At 36.1% G+C, this 24,753-nt stretch overlaps 2 protein-coding genes across 2 annotated transcripts; both read right to left on the bottom strand.

Moving 5' to 3' along the window:
• Window positions 1-8,162: 8,162 nt before the first annotated feature.
• Window positions 8,163-11,220, bottom strand: LOC109184517 (putative disease resistance protein RGA3). Its single transcript, XM_019334528.1, has 2 exons — window positions 8,510-11,220; window positions 8,163-8,475 (listed from the first exon to the last, which is right to left on the bottom strand). Exon 1 carries the CDS (start codon window positions 11,197-11,199, stop codon window positions 8,515-8,517), a length of 2,685 nt encoding a protein of 894 aa, XP_019190073.1. The 5' UTR covers window positions 11,200-11,220; the 3' UTR covers window positions 8,163-8,475; window positions 8,510-8,514.
• Window positions 11,221-13,752: 2,532 nt separating this feature from the next.
• LOC109184462 lies at window positions 13,753-14,502 on the bottom strand. The gene is made up of 2 exons (XM_019334463.1): window positions 14,161-14,502; window positions 13,753-14,046 (listed from the first exon to the last, which is right to left on the bottom strand). The coding sequence occupies exons 1-2, from the start codon at window positions 14,500-14,502 to the stop codon at window positions 13,753-13,755; spliced, it is 636 nt and encodes a 211-aa protein (XP_019190008.1).
• Between the last annotated feature and the right edge of the window lie 10,251 nt (window positions 14,503-24,753).

The following is a 24,753-nucleotide window of genomic DNA, read 5'->3' as shown; positions in this document are numbered from 1 at the left end:
AAGATGATGATGAGGATGAGGATGAGGATGAGGATGAGGGTACGGAGAATGAGGTTAAGAGGGACAATCTATTGCCCGTTTTGAGTAGTCCCTCTTTTGGCGAGTTTGCAGGCCCTTCTAGTTGTTCGCAACGTGACCTTCAAACGACTAATATTGCATATAGCTGCGAAAGTCTACTAGCAGCCAAATTCCATCATCGTATTCCCAATTTGGGGAGCACTCACCATACACAGTATGAGAATATTACATTCGTTGAACCGTCAATCCAGTATTAGAATTTTACGATCAGAGCCGGATTTTGGGCTGTGCAAGCAGCTCAACAGCACAGGGCCCCAAATTTTAGAGGGCCCAATATTTAATTTTTACTTAGCTAGTTAAGATATTAAAAGACATAAAAATTATAATCAATCTTAAAAGATTACATGGAGGTAGAAACATGTGATTATTGTGTTTTCTTTGAGAGGTCAAAGGTTCAATTCTAGCTTGTGACATATTTCATTTTTTCAAAAAATGCTTTTATTATTATTAGAAAAAAATTAGGCTTTTGATAGGGCCTCGTTTATTTTAAGAACGGGGCCACACAAAACTAAAAACCGGCCATGTTTACGACCCCAGCGAGTGCTGTGTACGATCCGACACAACAGGGGTCATCTTATCAACATGTTCATCCTTAAACTCAAAATTATAAACCTCGTCCCACGTACAACCTAATGCCTTATGACCACCCAATAATGCAACTTCCAAGGGGAGAGCCCTCGAGTCAAGGTGGTAACCACGATCAACAAAACCAACAAATGCCCCGTCAATCAACAAGAATGAGCCGGCCAACCAGGTGTGGAATTGGTTCACGACATTATACACACAGGTACTAATACATATATGCAATTTAATATCATTTTTCAGTGAATTGTTGACTGAAAATTTGTAGTGAATTGTTGACTTTTAACATAATTTTTTTCACTTGCAGGGACCATTAAATATCATGGATGAATAAATCATAATTCAAACATGTATTAATGATTGAGTTAGTGAGATCAGTTTAATGTATACAATATCATAAATTATTTTTTCAGCTGTAATTTTTTCAAAATAGTACATCATCATTGTTAAATTATTATAATATTATAATAAATATATCATTACTAATTAATCAATACAATTACATAATATAATTCATGAACCAATAATTACTAATCATTGTTACATTATCCATTAATCATTTGTAAATCAACACAAAACCATTACTCATTCACAACACAAATATAAACACTCGAATTCTCAAAAGAAAAAATATATATACACAAGAAAACTCACTTTGACTTTTTCTAAAGAATAACAAGGCAAACATGAAGTAGTGTTATGCTTTTGGATAACAAGGAAAACTAAAATACATTATTCCTTATTTTTCTTCAATTCAAAATCTGTTTCCAATTGGAATCCATTTTAATATTTTTTTCACTATCGGAGAAAGCACCCGCAAATTCCCATCTTGACGCAGGGAGATTTTCTGTTAGCAACCCAGATCACAGTATGATTGTTGATGGAATTGTACCATATCCTGTGAAAGGACAAAGATGAGTTCTCGGGTAAGAAGAATACTAACACGAAGTTCCCGCTGGCGGAGATTAAGGTCCGGTTTCGAGTAACAGATTCGCCGGGCCTGAGACTGTCCGTGCCCCCTCCAACATTGCAGAAAAAACACAGAAAGGCTAATAGAACATACGAAATGCAACGAACTCATCACATATCACCACCATTACTTACAATAGTCGCCATTTCATAGCTCTCGCATTCTAGCATTCTTACGCAATGGGCTAGTTGTAATTAAAAAAAAATGTCAAATTGGTCACCTAAGTCGATCGAATAGTGAAATTGGGTCACCTGACTAAAAAAAAAAAAAGGTCCATTTAGATTCCTAAACGTGTAAAATTGTTCAATTAAGTCCAAAGTGACTTTTTTAATATGTTAAGTCATTAAATGGTTGACACGTGCTTTTTTTAATATTTTTTGTTTTTGTTTTTTTTTTTATTTTATTAAAATATATATTATTATATATATATAAAATTAAAAAAATTAAAAAAAAAAAAAGTGAGCCTAACCTTTAGCTCTCAAAAAATGGGTAAACTCAATTTTAGATCCATAGTTGTTCTTTAGGAGTAAATGCTATGAATTATACAGCAAGAGCATAATATCACCTCTCAATAACTGGAAAATTTCCATTCAGCTCTAAATTATTGTCCATTAAATTTTACACTTAAAAAGCATAAAAAAAAAAAATAAAAAATAAAATAAAAAAAAACAAAAAACAAAAAACAAAAAAAAACAAAAAAACAAAAAAAAAAACAAACAAACAAAAAACAGAAAAAAAAAAAAAACAAAAATTAAAACGGAATTTTGAGCGAAGAGAATCTGTGCCAGAAACCCACATCTACCAAGCTCTGAAACAGCGATAATTGAAGAACCTTGCTTGCCTTCTTCGCATCATCGCCCATGCCTCCGATTTGTCTTTTCTTTAAATTGCTATTGCTTCATATGCATAAATGGTGCCTTTGCTTTAAGAGGGGAAGACTGCCGATCTCTCACTCCCGTCTAGATCTGCGACGAAGCCAACAACTGAGTTTTGAGCTTCTGACGGCAAGGCAGCAAGCACTGCAGCAGCACTTCAGGCGGTGGAGTGACTACGCAGCTAGCTCGATCTGTTGGATTGACGGCGCACAGGAGCTCCTCCTCCCTGTGGGCGACGACGCAGACTCCAGTGCAGTGCTAGGCAGCCACAGCCGCTAGCTGTGTTTTTTTTTTTTTTTTTTTTAATATATAATACTAGTTTTTTACGCACATTGCGCGATTGAGATAATGCCCAATGTTTTTTTTTTAAATAAGTACTTTAAGGTCTATCAAGGCAAGATTATATTGGAATTATTCATGCATAGATAATTGAATGTTGAATTTGCGTATTTAAATAGACAATTCTAAGTTTACAAATGCAAGATAATATAGTCAAGATTGATTATAATTGTTAATGAAATAATTGTATAGGTATGGTTGAAATCAAATACAGGACATAACGGAGAGCAAATAAAAATTAGGACATAAAATATTAAATATATACTAATATTGAAGAGCTAATTGCGATTGCCAAACAAGGATATTGCGAGGTAGTTTCTCACTTCAATTTGTTGTGTGATTTGAATACTCTTTTTGTCAATAAATCGCCCAAGTAGTTAATATGATTGACTTAATTATTATTTTTATTTTTTAAAACAATTATTATTATAATTATAATAATAATAATAATAATAATAATAATAATAATAATAATTATTATTATTATTATTATTATTATTATTATTAAATATATGTGTACACTTAGGTCATTTTACATGTTAATCTAAATAGCTAATTTTTTCAAATATTTTTTTACCAAGCGTTGATATAATTCGCTGGTCAAATCCGCTAACGCTAACCGCTAACTGCTGATTGTCAAACAAGGACATTGCGAGGTAATTCTCACTTCAATTTGTTGTTTGATTTGTATACTCCCTTTGTCAACAAATTTCTCAAATAGTTAATATGATTGACTTTATTAATTATAATTGTTTAATTTTTTCATGGTATTAATAAAAGACTTGGTAAATAAATATATAACATTATTTTATATTATAACTTTGGTATTTAATTAAAAATAGTGCACAAAAAAAGATAATAGACAATGTAGTGAATATAATCAATTGATGAATTTAAATGTAAAGAATTTTTATATTGGAGAAAAATAAGGACAATATAACTAATGAACTTATTTTTCTTATTTAATTTATTTATTGATAATGAATAATTTTTTTGAATAAAGACATTGGAGACACATAATTCTAAATTCAAGAAATGCATATGTATTATTTTTTATTGTAGCTACTAAATTATTATTTAATTTAATAAGAGTAAAATAGAATACTAATTATGCCAACTTTGATTAGGATGTGGTTCGAACCTAAAACCTTTCTTATTGAAATCAATGAGTAAGTTAACGGTGAACTAACAGAAGTTAACGGAAAAGATAATATTTAACGGAAAATAATATTCATTAAGGATAAATTAGGAAATCTTAAGGAAAAATTAAAATCTGATCAATCTGAGCCATTCATTTGATTAAAAAATTTGACCGCCATTTTTCTACCCATTATAGGCCTAACTCTCTTGGGCTCTTATTAGTATAGTAGATATATTTTAATAAATAAAATTTATAAAAACAAAAACAAAAAAAATATTTTAAAAAGACACGTGTCAACCATCTAAAGACTTAACATGTTAAACAAGACACTTTGGATTTAATTGAACAATTTTACAGGTTAGAGGATTTAAGTGAAGTTTTTTTTAGTTAGGGAACCCAATTGCACTATCTGGTCGACTTAGGGGGTAATTTGACACTTTTTCCAAAAAAAAAATGAGGTGATAGTAAAGCTAGATTGCGTCTACGTGTTTAGCTGTAGGAAAATTTTCCATGACTCAGCATTTCTTTATGTGATTACAATTTAATTTATTTGTAACAGTGATATCATTAAATTACAATGCTTGGTATATGGTGTTTATTTCTAGATCATTATTTTTTGTGCTCCATTATATATGGTCCCACATGCCTTTGAATGAATTGAATCATTGGCGCAAAAGGGGAAACAAAACTTGTCACAGAGGTTAAATTGGTCACAAGATACTAAATATTGACTTTCACCAGCAGTTTGAGTGGTTTATCCCTCCACAATCGTGTTAAATCAGAATGTGGGGCGTATTGGGGGATAATTTCACTTTTTTTACACAAGTTAAGTGGCTAAAATATGCTTCCCTCACGCAAAATGAAACTGTCTCACATATTGTTTTTATATTATCAAATGAAATTGTAATTGAATTGAAATGAAACTATAGTTGTGTTGAAATGAAACTACAGTGTATATAAAATAAAACTAAATAACAGTTTCACATAATTGAGTGTATAATATTGTTCAATAAAACTGTAGTTATATCGAAATGATACTGTAGTTGTGTTGTAATGAAACTATAGTGTATATGAAAAGAAACTGAATAACAGTTTCACATATTTGAGTGTATAATATTGAAATGAAACTGCAGTGTATATATCTACAATCTACAATTCTAATAAGAGTCAATAATGTTAGGCCCTTCACTGGAACAAAAAAATGTATACAGTATTGTTTCTTAAAATGAATGGTTCGTATTATTTTGAATTTAGTTTTTTTTTTTTAATAATTTTCCTTATTTACCCTCTATTATATTATTTTCTTCCCTTAAATAACCTAAATTCTGTTAGTATAAACTTTAGTAATTGAATATTCCGTTAACTATTTATTATTTTTAACTTACTCATTAATTTTTATAAGAAAAGTCTTAGGTTCGAACCTCATCCAATTAGAGTTGGCATAATTGTTAAACATATACTACGAATATGTTAAAATATATTAAAATATATATAATATAAAATTTAACATAAACTTTGGTCAAATAATCAGTCCGACTAAATACATAACATTCAAAATTAAGCATCAAAGATTATAAATCAAGAACTTTAAAACCATTTGATTTTTATGCATTTAAAAAAATAACAAATTTATGTTAAATTTTTTTGTCGTTTAATTAATCTTCTTTTGATTATTTAGATCAGAACAAAACTTAATATTTCAATTATACGTTTGCATTATTGGTATGATTTAGGTCGTTATGGTATTAATATTTTTGTATGTATTTTTATAATTGTACAATTGTACATTACTTTACAAATATTATATTATTATTTTTTTATCGTACAAAATTGTTCTTACATCATTGTTAGGCTTGCGCGACCTAACTACAAAGTTGTTGATCATAAATACAATTACACCTGGATTCTAAAACGATAGATCCATTTTCCAAAGAATAGAAAATGTTGACATCTCACTGGCTCTAATTGAACAAGTTTACACATCATAATTTTATCAATGCATGAAAACTTCTAAAGAAATTTGTAAGTTAATTTTTACTATATCATTATAACAATATCTATTATAACTATACATTTTGAATTATTTATTATTATCCTCTATTGACATGAATTGCAACAATTGTCATTGACAAACTCTCAAAACAATTCGTCTCAACAACGAATGTAAATTAAAAAAAAAAAAACAATGATTTCATTATTGTTGATGAAAAGTATGTACGCCACTTTATTACTCTTATTAAATTAAATAAATTAGTAGCTACAACAAAAAATAATACATATGCATTTAATTAATTTTGAATTAGATGTTTATAATGTTTTTATTTAAAAAAATTATTCATTATAAAAAATTTAAAAGAGATATAATATAATTTCATTAATTATATTATCTTTATTTTCTACAATTCAAAGATTCATTACCTTCAAATTTATTAATTTATTATATTCACTACATTGTCCATTGTCTTCTTTTTACATTATCTTGTGATTAAATATCAATGTTATAATACAAAATATGTTATATATATTTATTTATCAAGTATTTTATTATACAAATATAATAAGTACTAATATTTTGTTCAATACATTCACATGACAACCTACAACACACATCCACACAACGCATTAAACATGTAGGGGAAAAACTACAACTACCAAATATCAATAGGTGCTTGTAAGATAAAGAGTTAATAGTACAACTAAGATCCCATCATATACACAACAAGGCAAATCTAAAGCTTCCTACACCATAATCTCATTGCACGATGAATCCATCTATGCTACCACCAGTAACTCAATTGCACATGACACACTACCAATAAAAATATAAAAAAACAGATGACATGTACTGAAGATGAAGACAATGACAATGCTACCCAAAAGATAATTAAAAAAAATTAGAGAAATTTAAACTAAAAGTAGTATTTATTTATTAGACTATCTTTTTTAGACTAGTGTTATTACAAAGTTACAAACATTTATTTTAGTGACAATATAATCAATCTCTCATATATTATCTTGCATTTATATACTTTAAATTACCGACTTAAATAAACATTCAATATTTATTTACCTATGCATGAATATCTTTGATATAATATTGCATTGATATACTTTGAAATACTTATTTTAAAATAATCATTGGGTATTATTCATTCGCGCAAAGCGCGTAAAAGAATTAGTATATATAAAATAAAACTGAATATGTTATACAAACAGAGCCACTTTATACAGAACGACACGAAATGGGTATCGTTTCTTTTCATTAAAAGAAACGGCACCATTTTAAACCATGGATCACAATTCATTATGGACGCGGTACACAGTAAAATTTTCTATAATTTGCATACAAAATCAAACATACTATTTCTTTTCCAAAAGTCCAAATATTATTGTTTTGCTCGAATTTAGTCCAAATATGATTGCTCCGACTAAAAGATTGTCTCCACCTATTTTCATTTGTGATGTAATTGCTATGAATTTGGTTGTTTTTAAAATTGTGTACATTGCACTTGCTACATGGAAATATCATCCTACCATTATAACGTCGTTAATTAATATTGCAAGAAGAGAAATACATTAAAAAAGACTAAAAAATGAATTTAACTTCTATATTTTTATTGTACAATTAATATATATTGTCATATCATTGTTTTTGTCAATTTTATATATCATATCGTGCACCAGGGTGCACAAGGCATTGTGTGCCCTAAAAGTCTCATGTTTTGTATGTACACAATTGTATAGTAGAATACAAATAAACTCTTAACATAATCTAACATAATACATAATACACAGAAACTCTTAACATAATAAATATAAACTTTTAGAGCGTACAATGTAATATGCACCCTGGCGCACGTTATAATTTGCCGATTCCAGTTTACACTCATATGTAGAGATAGCATAGATCAGAGCTTATTTAAAATTGAACTAATTCTGAATTGGGTCGGACCTAATGGTATTTTATTCTATCATTATTTGCTTCATCTCTGGAAGGTCACAATAAGTTATCTCACACTAAGTACTATAAATCTTTTATGATGATTTAAAAAAAAAAACAAATAACAATAATTTTCATGTGGTACATACAAGTCATAAAATATACAATTCTACCTTGCTGAAGTCAATAGTCAGAAATTATTATATCATAACAACTCACAACATAGCTTGATAAATATACACAACTTGCAAATTAATTATATTATTAAAACACAATTTAATAATCATAAATAGGTATAACAAAAACTCAAGTCAAGATATATTTAGTTCATACCTTCGCATCAAACCGAATAAAGATTCAAAATGTAAAAGAGATAATTGATATCCATAAAGATTTGCATCAAACTTGTTATACCTAGTTTTTGCTCAAATGATCAAGCTAGTTGGATTGTTAACTTGATATCCATAACATTACAAGTACGTACACCTCCCATCCAATAGGATTGGAGCGACGGCCTTACCTAGAAACACAATGACGTCACCATTTTGACACTTGATCGGAATCTGGAGTGTCACATATTTCATTCGATCTATTCAACTTTGAGACTCGGACAGTTGAAGATATTCAAAGACTCCGGCCTACTTAAGAGGTGATGTGGCACTGTCTTAAGTTTTGTGCAATGTTGTAGTTTCAACTCCCTGATGCATGGCATTATTATTATTGTTGCTTCTTCTTTGAAGTCTTCCCACTCCTCCCACTTGCCACAACTGAAGAACGACAATTTCTTCAGCTTTGGAAAAGCAACAGCACCTACTTCTGCTACTCCCAAAAACTCACTACCTACATATCTTAGCTCTTTCATTCTCGATATCTCAAGAGTCTCCAGAGAAGGGAGTTTGCCTAATGGAGGCAAAGATGAACAATTTAAGCACCCATAGAATGTAAGACTCCGTAGATTATCAAGGGACAGTGTAATCCAGGAAGGGAAGTGGGCTCCTTTGTAAGAATTAAATTTCAAGGTTTGCAGTTCCGCAGGTGGTTTCAGAGCTTCCATCACATCTATTCCCACATCGACTCCTTGATTGAAAACCAACCACAATTCTTTGATGTGCTTCTTGTTTCTCAATTCTGCTTTCTCTGCTTCCTCCACATCTGCTGCATTATTTAGATCGCACCTAAATAATATGGACAGATCCCCTTTGAGTTGGTTCAGCTTCTCCATGTCTCCCAACTTACATGACTCTTTCCCCACAATAAACTTACTTAAACGACAAAGCTGAGGTAGCTGTGTGATACCTTGGGGCATCATCTCCAGACTAAAGGTGTGTCTGATGTTAAGGTGTCTCAAGTTTATCAAATTGCCAATCCCTTTGGGTAGTCTGGAAAGACCGTTACATCTCTCAAGATCTAAAGTTTGCAAGTTATACAAAGAGCAAATTGCATCCGGTAACTCCTTTACGTTGCTCCAACTTAAATCAATGTACCTTAGATGAAGCAAATTTCCTATCTCCTTTGGAAGTTCTACCAACACACAGCCATGCAATCCTAATACTCTCACAGATTTCAAACCATTGAACAAATCAGGAGTAAGTTGTGTGAGCGAAAGGTCTTGAGCAAAAAAGCTGCGAAGTTTTCCAACATCACAAATGGAAGCAGTGAGATTCATATTCCCTCTAGTTCTCGGCCATGACAGATGACGTAGATTTTTAATTCCGACCTTATCCTCGTGCTGGTCAATACTGTAGCATTCATTTCTGGTAAGAAACTGGGCAAAATCATGCACTATGTCATGCATTTTGCAATATATGATAATGTTGGAGTCCGTGGCATCTTTCTCCAAATCTTGGAAGAAAGAGCGCATTGCTAAACCCTCAAATAACTCCCTGCCTTCTGATTCCACCGTCACATAACTTTGTGCCATCCAAATTCTGATGAGCTTATCTGCCTCTATTACATAATCTTTGGGAAAGACAGCACAGTATGAGAAACATTGCTTCATCTTTGGGGTCAAATCATTGTAGCTTAGATACAAATGAGGGAAGAGGTTTTTTACCACTTTCTCCAACTCCCAAATTTTATTGTCTAAAACATTTTGCCAATCGTATTTAGTGTATTTGAAACGTAGCAGGCTTCCCATGACCCTAGCAGCAAGTGGCAGCCCTTTGCACTTTTGAGCAATTTTCTGACCAATATCTTTCAGTTTCTCACAATCTTCTTCCCTTCTCCCGGAAAATGCTATCCTGCTAAGCAACAACCAAGCATCTGAGTTAGATAATAGATGCAACTGATGCAGATACACACTTCCCATCATTCTAGCAACCCTCTCACTCCTTGAGGTCACCAAGATTCTACTCCCGGGGAGTCCATCCTTGAGAGAGTTCTTCAATGGATTCCACTCTTCATCCTGCTCTGTCCACACATCATCCATCACAAGTAGGAACCTTTTCCCAGACAAAGTGCTTTGGATCTTTTCCAGTAACAGTTGGAGTTGGGACAGATTCGTGGAGCTTTTAGTGGTTGACTCAACAATGGCTTTTGCAATGTCGAACAGGTTAAAAGGGCTGGAAACACAAATCCATACCTTTTCCTCAAAATGAGCCTTTATCTGTTCATTACCAAAGACTAGTTGAGCAAGGGTAGTTTTCCCTATCCCTCCCGCGCCCAATATGGAAATGACAGCAGGCCCATTTCCATTTCCAGAATTCTCCACTAACTTGCTTATTAAAGCACTGGCATCGGATTTCCTACCTTGAATATCTGACGCAGCCATATCAAACGCAGTGGTGACTCGCATCAATTCTTGATGATCAGAGTATGATGCTGCACAAGTGTGTGTTACAGATGCATAATCAAATTTGAACTGATCTTTCTCTTTCGTAATCCGATCAAGTGTTGAATCAAGCTCCTTTATTTTCTTGGCAATGTCTCGATGCACAACAAACTTTTTGAATTGGATACACCACATAGGCAGGAAAGAGCTGCGACTTACCTCTGGGCTCTCGATCTGGTGTCTCAGAGTTCTGGTTCTCCACTCGTCCAGAACATCATCCACTTCGTAGGAGAAGTCTTTGAGATCTTCGATCCAGAGCTTGATGCCATTATCCTTAAAGCTTCTCTTCTCTGCATCAGCCAACACCTCCCTGATTTTCTCCAGCTTTGATGAGAGGTTTTTGATCTCATTCTTCACACCCAAAGTTCTTTTTAGCTCCTGGGCTTGGTGATTCAGGATGTTGAACAGCTGTTCCACAACATTGGAGATGAGAGCGTCGGCCATGGTCGTTGACTCTGTAGTTGAAGGTTGGTTTGCAAATGTATGGAGGGAGGGGGAGGGGGGGGGGGGGGGGTGTATTTTGGTAACTGAAAAATAGGGTAATATACAGACCAACAATGGGGCTACTCCGTGAGTATGTGACCTAAGAGAAGGAAAGATTTGAATGCTTGATGGGATGGATGGGACAAAAGTCCCCAAGAATTTAAATAAAAAAATAAAATTAAATCAGAGGTTGCTTTAGAGTATCTATAATAGGCGTCTATTTTTTTGACTTGTTGACATTTTTAATTTTTCTTTAACGAAACGTAATATTTTTTTATTTTTTCCGCTAAAAAAATATAATTTGAGCTTATTTTTAATTAAAATCAGTAATTAAATAATGGACAAATTGTGTCCAAATACAAATGTTTATTATTGTTTTTTTTTTTTTTTTTTTGTGTTTTTACGTTATTTTTATTTTTGGTTTTCAATAATTACGGTGTTGGGGGGTTTTGTGTCGCAGGGGTGATGCACGGTGCTTGAGTGCTCTACACCAGCGATTCTTGTCTGAAGTTCTAATGTTTCATAGCAACATACATAAGCAATCGAACCTCAACTATGTGGTGGGTTTTGCAGCTACTATTGGCTGAAAATTAAGACTAGTTACAAATATTTGATAGTTGTGTCTACACTTTTCAAATTTGATTTGGTCATATTCTCTTTCATTTTTTATTTTGGATGCTGAAATTTTGTACTAAGACATAATACATACATTTTAATTTAAACTCTATTTACTTGATTTTTTTGTTAAATTCGTTTATTTTATTAGGTTCGTCATATGCACATACAAATTAGTGTTCACACACCTGATACGGCTCCACATAATTGTTCTTTGGACTCGTTCAACATAACGCATACATCTCACACCTACCATGCACACTTACGATCATTACCCCCATTGCACAATCCATCAACCGCTCATGCACACACTTTCATTATAGTCCAAATTAATAATTGCTAATGAATATGGTTTGTTAGGTGGGTTTAGCTTTCGCATAAAACAACCCCTGTACTCGTTCACCTACAGCGTAACACACATACCTTGTACCTAATATAAAAAATACAGTATCAATTCATATCGTACACTTTTTTAAAGAAATATTATATTTCAATATTTTTATGAAAAAGGTATTAAAAATATATTTTTTTTATGAACATAAACAACCATGAATGTGTAGAGTTGTTCATGTTTAGTATACACACTAATTAATGCTCACGCACAACAATCTTTTTGAATTTTGAAAAAGATTAAAAACTACAATGAAATGCACACACTAAAACACTTACACGCACACAATCACACCAGAACACTTACACTAAAACCTATTTTGAATTTTGAATTTTGAATTTTGATTAACTAATATATGTAGATGATAAGGTTGGGCTTTTTTTCCAACGGGGACTACTTGAGTATGAGACCTAAGAAATAGATTTGAATGATTTGAATGCTTGATGGGACTATGGGAGTGGGAAAAAGGTCCCCGAGATTAAAAAATAAAGACCCTGTTTGGTAAAAAATTGACCTATAGGTCAATTTTGGCTTATTTGACCATTATTAATTGTTTGATTTAGTTAAAATATCAATATAAATGTTTGGTTAATTAGTTTTTTGCAACTCCAAAAGGCTAAAATTTAAAAAGCTACCCAAACAACTTTTTTAATTAGCTTTTTGAGAAAAGAAATTATACCAAACAGCTATCAGCTAACAGCTAATTTACCAAACACGTTTCTACAATCAGCTAATGTTATCAACTATTTATACCCTCTAATCAACACAATCAACTAACAGCCATTTTACCAAACAGGGCAAAAGTAAAATAAAAAATAAAAAAATATTAGAGGTTCCTTACCGTGCACTAAAATGCACAGTGCACACTTTAAGATAAGAAAAGAGTAAGGTGGCGTCAGAAAAATAAGGTGCTCTTTACTAAAATGGAGAATCTTTTGGAAAATAGAGAAGTTAAAAAAATGAAAAACTTGTTTATTAAAGTCATCTTTTCAATCACCTAACTCTTCTCCATTCTTCAACTTATGTATATTATTATTATTATTTTTGGAAAGACTTTATGTATATTGTTGAAGAACTAAATTCAAAGTTCTCCAAAGAGTTAATTCCAGCAATGGTCCTCCGACTATTGTGATTTTCCAAAATTGGTCCTCGTCTTTTAATTTGGACGAAAAAAACCCTTGACTATCAGATTTGTTCCAGTATTGGTCCTTCCGTTAAGTTTCAGTTAGTTAGGCGTTAGTGTAGGGGCTAATAATGTCATTTCCTTAGCTTGTTTTGTTCTTCCTCATGTCTAAGAGTTTATGTACTCAGTACACGCAGAGTAGCAAAAAGAAAATTCCATTGTTTCTCACCTAACTTGTTCCAGTATGCATTATCACCTATTTCCTCCATCTATATAAACTCACCTCATATCTCTAATTCCTTTACCACATTGCTCTTCAAACTGCAAAGTTATTCATAACCCAGAAGAGAAAAAAATGACTTTTCTCGTATCAAGTTTCCCCAGACTAATTGAGAAAGCTCTCTTCACCACCCTTCTCCTGACTTCCATGGCTTCTGTCCTGGTTTCTTCCTTCCATGAATTCATTAGCCGCCAGGTAGTCGGAGAGATGATCCAGTGTCACCGCATTTCCATTGGTGAACGCCGCAGCCAAGGTCTTCAGTTCCGGGCGGAGTCCTCTGATGACGTACAGGTTTTGTTCCATCAGGGAGAGAGGCCGGCCAGCTTGTACGAGCACCTCCGCCAACACACCTGCATGGCCGAGATACTCTGCTGTCGTCGAGTTGCCTTGACGCAACACCTAGAACTGCGCCAATAAGTTGAGGCAACGGGCTTGACTCGACGATCCAAGAGCACTGGTGATCGACTCCCATATCACCGCCGATGTATTTCGTCCGAGGGCAAGGTAGAGGACCTCATCAGACATGGACGAAATCAGGAGTGAGAGGATGGACTGATCCTGCTTCACCCAAGCATGGTGCGCCGGATTCGGGACAACGCTCGCCGGAGTCGCACTGGTGGAGTCGCCGGATGAAGCCGCGGCGATCGTGGCTGCCGGACATGGGAAGCTACCGTCTACGTAGCCGAGGAGTTCCTGGCCCCGGAGAAAGGGAACCAGCTGCATACGCCAGAACAAGAAGTTCCGGGATGTCAGCTTCATGGTTACGTAGTGATGCGCTCCAGCAAGGGGATTACCGTCGGCCGGAGATGGTGGACCACCGGCAGACACGGTGTGCTCGGAAGAATTGGTAGACATGGCTGATTTGAGTGATCGGGAAAGAAGGGGAAAATTTTGTGGAGGAGGAGAGAAGATCGAAACCTTAGTCTGATACCAGATTAGACAAAGCGTTTCATTCAACAACTGAACAGGATAGAGATTACAAACTATATTACAATAAGAGCTCTAACTAACCCTGAAGAATAGTACTAGTCTTGACTATCTAACAGATGACAAATAATCTAAGACTAAACTATACAGAATAATAATAATAATAATAATAATAATAAACGGTCTAATAGGCGGCAACAATGGTTGGGAAAAACCTACTGGAAACGAGTCTGAGACTTGCAACGAATGGGCAATTCAAAACCGGTTACGAATTGGAGATACCCTTTTGTCAGTTTCTATACATCGAAGCTAAAATATTTGACATAAGACAAAATGCTATGTTTAATATGACTCTGTGCTGGAAATGAGCTATGCAGATTATACAAACTGTGATGTTTCAAATTAAATTGTGAAATTTGATGATGGAGAGACAATTTTCCAGTTCAGGCGCTCTGGTTTGATTTTCTTCATTAGCGGGCGACGAGGCCACTACAAGCTGGGCAGAAACTGATTGTACATGTGTTGCAACCTTTTGAGGTTGTGTCTGCCGCATCACTGTAACAGCCCTGGAAGCTTCCTATGTTAATGGAGGAAGGGTTTGCAAAAAGAAGAGAGGCACAATGGCAGTGGAATAAGTCAAAGTGGGGAAGTCAGAGGACTAGAACGACGTCGTTCGAAGAAGCAGTTAGAAATCGTTGAAGAAGGAGATCATACGTCGTCGTTCTACAGTGGCAGTTGAAGACAGTTGGAGCAAGCGTCAGATGACGTCATTTTGTGTAATCCCTTTTTCTGTTTTCCAGCTGTAGTCTGTTAGAGATCCGGCTGAGTAGGGAGGATTGTTTGAAGCTATACTTAGATCTTAATGGTGTAATGGTTTTGCATGTTGAGTATAGAGACAATTTTCCTTTTCTATCTCTTTTTCTCTTCACTCTCTTCCCCCAATCTTCTGCAACCCTACTTATAAACCTACCAACCCTTAAGAACCATATCAACTGGATCGTCTCAGACGACTGGAAACCGCAGAAGAGGAACGTTTTCAGACCACGCAAACTGCCATGACTGAGCTCTCCACACAAGTGACCACCCAGATCAACTCCCTCCGAGAGGAAATTTTGCAGCTGTTCAGGCTCAATAGGCCTGCCCCTCCTATCATCCAGAATTCTCCTGGACAATCATCAGTCCAGGCACAATATCCAGGGGAGACAAGTGAGGCCCATGGCAGGCCAGACAAGGCCCCTATGCAGGAAGGGGATGGGGAAGCTGCAGAAAATGAGACAATGACACCCATAGATGGGAATCAGTTGGATGGGATTCCCCGGGGATGGCCTCACAGAAGGGCTGAAGTGTAAGGGATCAGAATGGGAGTGGCTAGACAGAACTAGGACATTTTCCCAAGGTATAAAAATGAGTTCTCTGCTTTTGATTATACCAATCCTAGGCAATGGGTGGTGAGATGTGAGAAATTTCTTGTACTCTCTCACATCCCTAGACATGATATCATGAGTTTATTGTATGTTCAATTAGCTGGGAAGGTGGGAGTGTGGTTTGAAAGCTATGCTCATGGATTGAGAGAAAAATTCCACTGGCCTACCTTTGCTGAGGCAGTATGCAAAAGGTTTGGAGACAATGGGGTGTCATTGATGGAGGATTTTGCTGCTTTTAGGCAGATAGGAGGAGTGGATGAGTTCACATATAGCTTTGAAGGGTTTAAGAGCTTACTGTTACAGGCTCATCCCAATCTCACTGAAGATTATTTCAAAGAGAACTACATTGCAAGACTAAAGCCACAACTCAGGTGTTTTGTTAGGACATCCAGACCAACAAGCCTAGAGGAGGCAGTGTGGTTTGCTAGGCAATATGACAAGGGACTGAAGGTTCCTGAGAACCCTAAACCACCCTACTGGAACCCCAGAAACACACAGCCTACTAAAACCTTTAGCTCCAATTCAAACCAATCAAACACCCCTAACCCTTACCCTAAACCATCAATATCACAACAAACCACTGCATCTAAGGCCCCAGAGATTACCCAATTCAGGAACCAATTGAGGGAATAAAAAAGGTGTTTCAAGTGCTTTGAGTCATGGCAGCCAAGCCACAAATGTACCAAGCCCACCTTTAATATCATAGAGGACCAAGGAGTCCCTGAGCCTTCTGAATTGTTAGAACAGATAGATGAAGGAGTGGAATCAGAAGAGGCAGAAGTGACTTTGTGTGCTGTGATGGGTGGAGAAGGATTAAACACCATCAAATTGCTAGGATCTGTACAGAAGCAATCCCTGGTGATTCTAGTGGATAGTGGAAGTACCCACAGTTTCTTGGACCCAAAAATAATGGGGCAATTGAGAAGGGAACCAGAGAAGGCAGCCCCATTAGTGGTAACAGTTGCAAATGGAGAAAGAGTGGTGAGTGAGGCAGTCTGTAGGGATTTTTGTTGGCAGGTTCAGCAGGAACAATTTGTCAAAACCTTCAGGCTGCTAAGATTTGGGGGTTGTGACATGGTTTTGGGCATGGATTGGGTAGAACAGTATGCTCCAATCCAGCTCCACACAAGACCTCCTGGGATCTCTTTCCACAAGGAGGGGAGGAAGGTTTCTCTCAAGGGTCTGTCCAAGAAGGTTCTGTTGAAAGGGGCATCTGAGAGACAAGTTAAGAAGTGGCATAAGGAGGGGGTTCATGGGTTCCTGGTGCAGAGTAGTGCCCCCATAGATATAACCCCATACATACATCCCAAACTTACCCACAAAAAACCCCTATCTACCCAAGCCTTGGAACCTGAATTACAGAACCTCCTACATGATTTCCAAGACTTATTCCAGTAACCAGCCAGCCTTCCACCTAAAAGGTCTTTAGACCACATCATACCACTAATCCTTGGGGCTAAGCCAGTCAATTCAGGCCCATACAAATACTCCTATGACCAGAAGAACACCATAGAGAATATGGTGGATGAAATGCTGGTAGCTGGTGTCATTACTCCTAGCTCTTCTTGCTTTGCATCCCCAGTATTACTTGTAACTAAGAAAGACAACTCTTGGAGGTTCTGCATTGACTATAGAGGGCTTAACAACATTACAGTAAAAGATAAGTTCCATATACCATTGGTGGATGACTTATTTTCAGAGTTAGCTGGAGCTGTGTGCTTTTCTAAATTGGATCTTAGGTGACGGCTATCACCAGGTTAGAATGAGGGAAGGAGAGGAGTTCAAAAATGCTTTTAGGACTCACCAAGGACTCTATGAGTTCAAGGTGATGCCCTTTGGATTGACCAATGCACCTGCAACCTTCCAGGCTTTGATGAAATAAGTTTTCAAGCCTTTACTCAGGAAAACTGTGTTAGTGTTCTTTGATGACATTCTTGTCTATAGTCCTAGCAGAACTGATCATTGGCAGCACCTGAGGGAAGTGTTGATGATTATGAGGCAACACCAACTCCTAGCCAAACTCAGTAAGTGCTCATTTGCCCAACTACATGTGGAGTACTTAGGCCATGTCATTTCCCATGAGAGACTGCATACTGACCTTGCCAAGCTAGAAGCAGTAGCTGCCTGGCCAAAGCCCATGACAATCAAGGCTTTGAGGGGATTTCTGGGATTGGCAGGGTATTACAGAAGGTTCATCAAAGGGTATGGAGTACTCAGTAGGCCTCTCACTGATATGTTGAAAAAAGATGCATTTCAATGGACTGAAACAACAGAACAAGCTTTTGAAGATTTAAAAAGAGCCCTTTGCCATCCACATGTGCTAGCCTTGCCTGACTTTAAGAAAGAATTTGTGGTGGAAGCTGATGCAAGTTACAAGGAAATGGGGCTGTCCTCATGCAAGATGGTAAACCAGTTGCCTTTTTCAGTAAGGCTTTTGGGGAGAAGCATTTGGGATTATCTATTTATGAGAAGGAGTACCTCTCTATCATAAATGCTGTAGACAAGTGGAGATCTTACCTTCTAGGAAGACACTTCACCATCAAAACTGATCATCACAGTTTGCAATTCCTCCTTGAGCAGAAAATAACCACCACATTGCATGAGAGGGATTAACCAAGTTGCTGGGATTGGATTACTCCATACAGTACAAAAAGGGGTCTGACAATGGTGCAGCTGATGCCCTTTCAAGGAAAGAAATGGATGTGGAACCTGTTGTTAACTCCATTTTTGTTCTACAACCACAATGGATGGAGGACATCATCAAAACTTATGCAGATGATGACTGGGCAAAGGAGATGTTAACTGCAACCCTGATCACCCCAAACATTGACCCAAATATCACTACCTCTGGGGCATTCTAGGTACACGGGCAGATTGTACATTGGGTCATCAGGGGACTTAAGGAAATATTTAATACTTAAGCTACATGAGACTGCAATAGGTGGACATTCGGGACAGATTGGGACATATCAGACGATGAGGTCTTTTTTCTATTAGAAGGGGATGAAAAGGGAAGTGGTGGAATTAGTGAGGAGCTGTCAAGTGTGCCAGAGATGCAAACATGAAACTGTGGCTAGTCCTGGATTGTTGCAACCCCTCAGCATACCAACAGAAGCTTGGCAGAGTATTTCCTTAGACTTTATAGAAGGGCTTCCTAAATCTCAAAACAAGGATGTGATATTGGTAGTGGTGGATAGACTAACAAAGTATGCTCATTTCATTGCACTTTCCCACCCTTATACTGCTAAGTCAGTGGCTGATGTTTCTATGGAATCAATCTACAAACAACATGGTCTGCCAAGGAACATTGTACCTGATAGAGATAAGATCTTTACAAGCAGGTTCTGGCAAACCCTCTTCAACAATATGCAAGTAAAACTTAACCTTTCCACTGCATATCACCCTCAAACTGATGGGCAGACTGAGAGAGTGAATCAGTGCCTGGAAGGATATCTCAGGTGCATGACTTTTCAGAAGCCCAGGAGTTGGAGGAAGTGGCTGCATCTAGCTGAATTGTGGTGCAACACCAATTATCACTCATCCCTAAGATGTACCCCCTTCCAGGCCCTTTATGGCTACCCTCCCCGCACTACTTGCAGCTAGCCCCATTCCAGCAGATTCAGACTCCAATTGGTTAGCTAAGAAGGGTGCTATCATCTCAGCTTTGAAAGATAACTTGGCTCAGGCTCAGAATAGGATGAAGGTCCAGGCTGATAAATGCAGAAGTGAAAGATGCCTTCAGGTGAGTGACTGGGTTGTTCTTAAGATTCAACCATATAGGCAGACATCACTGGCTGTCAGGAGTAATTTAAAACTATCTTCCAAGTACTTTGGTCCTTACAAAGTGATACAGAAGATAGGAGAAGTGGCTTATAAGCTACTCCTGCCTCCTGAGTCCCTTTTACATCCTGTTTTTCACATATCCCAACTTAAAAAGAAGATTGGAGAGGGAAAACTAGTTCAGTTGGACCCTCCAGCTGTGAATCAGGAAGGGCAAATCCTAGCAGAACCACAGGCAGTGCTAGGTAAGAGATTGATTAAGAGGAACAATGCTGCTGTGACTCAAATCCTGGTGCAGTGGATGAATCTGCCAAAGGAAGAGGCAACATGAGAAGATTACTATCACATTAAGAGGTTATTCCCCACTTTTGATCCTTGGGGACAAGGATCTCATGATGGAGGGGGTGTTGTAACAGCCCTGGAAGCTTCCTATGTTAATGGAGGAAGGGTTTGCAAGAAGAAGAGAGGCACAATGGCAGGGGAAGAAGTCAAAGTGGGTAAGTCAGAGGACTAGAACGACGTCGTTCGAAGAAGCAGTTAGAAATTGTTGAAGAAGGAGATCATACGTCGTCGTTCTACAGTGGCAGTTGAAGACAGTTGGAGCAAGCGTCAGACGACGTCGTTTTGTGTAATCTCTTTTTCTGTTTTCCAGCTATAGTCCGTTAGAGATCCGGCTGAGTAGGGATGATTGTTTGAAGCTATACTTAGCTCTGAATGGTGTAATGGTTTTGCATGTTGAGTATTGAGACAATTTTCATTCTCTATCTCTTTTTCTCTTCACTCTCTTCCCTCAATCTTCTGCAACCCTACTTACAAACCTACCAACCCTTAAGAACCATATCAATCACTTGCATAACCTGCAACCTCCCCTGCAGCAGCCCGGGGTGGCGACAAATGGGACCCCCACAACTTAGGACCGCCCTGGGACACAATTCTACTTCCAAGCTCTCTGTTGCTTCTTACTTTTTTTTTTTTTTTTAAAGAAACTTTATTAATAATAAAAACAAGGCCGAAGCCAGTACAAAGTCTGAACGGACTTAGGCCCCACATGGCCTAAATCCTAAAATAAACTAAGTAAAGAACCGCAAAGTAAAACGAGATAACATAAAGTGGCCCCCGGGGCTCTAACATGGATGCCCCCATGTTACTTCTTACTTCATTACTGCCCTGGGAGGAGTTATAGTGTTTCTCTATTTGCTCATGTAATGTAGGTTCAGTTTTGTTTGGTTGGTCTTCTTTAGTTTGTTTCAGAAATTTTTATGTGTCACTTTGGCTTCATAGTTCATTCAATTCTTTCTGGGTAGTTTTTCTTTATAGGGCATTTGATATTGAACAATGAATCTGTGTGTTGGTGCTTTGTTTTATTGATGATAATAAATTTCTGTTTCTTATACAATTGCGGGATTGATTGCACACAATGACTGTATTTTAGCTACTTACATGGAAGAATTGCAATCACAGCGCTCTAGCTTTTAGAAACCAAGAATGACAGAACAAAGAACATGATTTAGGTACCAAACCTTAGGTATTCCCATGGTGTTATTTTCCAACATTCTACATTGTACAGTGTTTCAAATCAAGTATAACATATCTTAGAATGAAAACAAAAAATTCTATTAAAAAACAAAGGAGGGATTATATATACAGCTTTGGGCAAAAGTTGTGTGTTTTTTATCTTCTATCATTTCCTCTTCTTTATTAGCCTTCGAAACTTCACATACACGTTTGGTTCGGATGTCTTCGGCCTGATCTGCAAATAAGACTTCCAAAAGGGGTGAACTACAAATTTGTATGTATACTTCATAGTTTGCAGCATGTGTGCAACCACCCTCCAGAAGTCTTGAGAGGGGATGTAAAACTGATATAGGACATTTTTGTTTTACTGAACTGAACAAAGGCAGCAGTTTTATCTATGAAGTCTGTGAAGAACTTTGGACTCAGAAGAGTAATGTAGTAAAGGAATGAGATATATGAGGTGAGTTTACATAGATGGAGGAAAGAGGTATAATGCATACTCGAACAAGCTTAGGTAAGAAACAATGGAGTTTTCTTTTTGCTACTCTGCGTGTAATACATACGTATACTCTTAGGCATTAGGAAGAAGAAAGAAAGCTAAAGAAATTACATTATTAGCCCCTATACTAACGCCTAACTAACTGAAGCTTAACAGAAGAATCAATGCTGGAACAGATCTGATAGTCAAGGGTCCCTTTCGTCCAAATTAAAAGACGAGGACCAATTTTGGAAAATCACAATAGTCGGAGAACCATTGCTGGAATTAACTCATAATAATAATAATAATAATAATAATAATAATAATAATAATAATAATAATAATAATAATAATAATAATAATAATAATAATTGAAATCTGTGCGCATAAGGGAAAGGGAAAGAAGCTGTAAAAAAGCAAAGCAACAATAATTATGCAGAGCATGAATCAAACTATCAACCTTACAGCATTGATACTATTCACTTTCTCTAATTTTTCATTTGGAGAATTTTGAATTTAGTTCCTCAACAATATACATAAAGTTGAAGAATGGAGAAGAGTTAGATGATTGAAAAGATGATTTTAATAAACAAGTTTTTTTTTTTTTCAACTTCTCTATTTTTCAAAATTCTCCATTTTAGTAAACAACACTTTATTTTTTTGACGCCACCTTACTCTTCTTATCTTAAAGTGTGCATTATGCAATTTAGTGCAAGGTAAGGAACCTCTGATATTTTTTTACATTATTTTTTAATCCCCAGGGACCTTTTTCCCACTCCCATCAAGAATTCAAATCATTCAATTCTTTTTCTTAGGTCCCATACTCACAGTCACAGAGTAGTCACCGTTGGAAAAAAAAAAAAGTCCAACCTTATCATCTACATATATTAGTTAATCAAGATTCAAAATTCAAAATAGGTTTTAGTGTAAGTGTTCTGGTGTGATTGTGTGCGCGTAAGTGTTCTAGTGTATGTGTTTCACTATAGGCGTTAATCTTTTTCAAAATTCAAAATAGATTGTTGTGCGTGAGCATTAATTAGTGTGTATACTGAACATGAACAACTCTACACATTCATGGTTGTTTATGTTCATAAAAAACTATATTTTAATACTTTTTTCATAAAAATATTGAAATATAATATTTCTTTAAAAAAGTGTACGATATGAATCGACACCGTATTTTTTATATTAGGTACAAGGTATGTGCGTTACGCTGTAGGTGAACAAGTGCTGGGGTTGTTTTTTGCGAAAGTTAAACCCACCTAACAAACCACATTCATTAGCAATTAGTAATTTGGACTATAATGAAAGTGTGTGCATGAGCGGTTGACGGATTGTGCATTTCATTGTGCAATGTGGTAATGACCGTGAGTGTGCATGGTCGGTGTGAGATGTATGCGTTATGTTGAACGAGTCCAAAGACCAACAATGGGGAGCCGTATCAGGTGTGTGAACACTAATTTGTATGTGCGTATGACGAACCTAATAAAATAAAGGAATTTAACAAAAAAAATCAAGTAAATAGAGTTTAAATTAAAATGTATGTATTACGTCTTAGTACCAAAGGTAAAGTATCTTCATTCAGCAGAGGAAAGAGCCTTTATACGTACAAGAGGAAAGGATGGCGGTTATAACTGCCAAGAAGATAGAAAAGACTTAACTACCCCTTTAATATATTTCTATCCTCTTTTACATTTGTGCAGACGCTATCATTTGTGTAGACGCTTATTTGTGTAGACGCTATGTGTAGACGCTATCATTTGTGTAGACGCTATCATCAAATAATTACATAGGGACATTTTAATCTTTATTTCATTTATTTGCTCTCCATTCCCAATAATTTTATTTTTCCATACCAAAGAATGTAATTTGAATTCATATTTTATGCCGCCTTCTCCAGTGGAGAAGACGACCAGATCACCAGACGACCAAAACTACAAAGCAGTAGCAAATCACCCAACTGCTCCATAGGTAACTCACCTTGTGGCCTCAACATTGGTAACCGCTCCCATGCCCATAATTGAAGAAGAACCTTGCATCTGCATACTGTGGAAGCATAGTAGTCAGCACCTCGGCATATCGCCCTGTACAAATACGCTAGTACCGCTGAGCCCCAACTGTATTTACCGCATTCTTGAAAATCCCCGAGAAAAGGTAGCAAATACAATTTGATGTCGCTTTTGTTTGTCTCCGAGAATAAAAATCCTCCAAATAAACGTAAAATATAAATTTGCGTTGCTATTTGCACATCTACATCTGTGCTTGCAAGGGTTATTTCTCTTAGATAGGTCATATTTCTCGACATTATTTTATTCCCTTTAATTGTGTTAATGTCGGGATTAAATCCTAACAAATTCGTACATTCCAACTACCAAATCGTTGGGAGTTGCTGGTCAAACCCGGTGACGGCTAGACCATGTACCTTCAATCCAAATAATACTTGGACGTCTTGAAGTGTTATGCCCACCATTCTTGGATCGCAGTCAAGTATGTTGTCTCTTCTTACGACATCATAACGAGAAATTCTGACTAAGAGATCATAATGTTGATCATTCCACACGGCTTGAGGTCTGTGGTTTTGTTGAAATTGTAGTATTGCTGGGTCCAGTGGTCCCGAATGAAATTTGGGTACTTCTCTTGCCATATCTGTAAACATATAGTATAATACATATTTATATGGTTGTCTTTTAGAAAAAAAAAAAAAAAAAAAAAAAGGACAAACAAGATAAATGTCATTTTATTCCAAAATAAAGATGGCATTCTAAATGCCATTTTATTCATGAATATATCAATTAGCATCAGGAAACTATTTCATAAGAAAAGCTACAAAAAGACGTTAAAATGAGGAAAACATACTTATTTGCTGTATTTTGTTGGTTTTGTGGAAATTAAAATCAAAAGAAAAAAAAAAATTCGAAGTTGGTATTTGTGAACCTTAATATGATGAAACTTGCATATATACAAGGAGCTGGAGATTAATGT

The sequence above is a fragment of the Ipomoea nil genome, unplaced genomic scaffold (assembly GCF_001879475.1).
Source record: "Ipomoea nil cultivar Tokyo-kokei standard unplaced genomic scaffold, Asagao_1.1 scaffold1262, whole genome shotgun sequence".
Taxonomy (NCBI): Eukaryota; Viridiplantae; Streptophyta; class Magnoliopsida; order Solanales; family Convolvulaceae; genus Ipomoea; species Ipomoea nil.
This window is presented reverse-complemented; position numbering and strand designations above follow the sequence as displayed.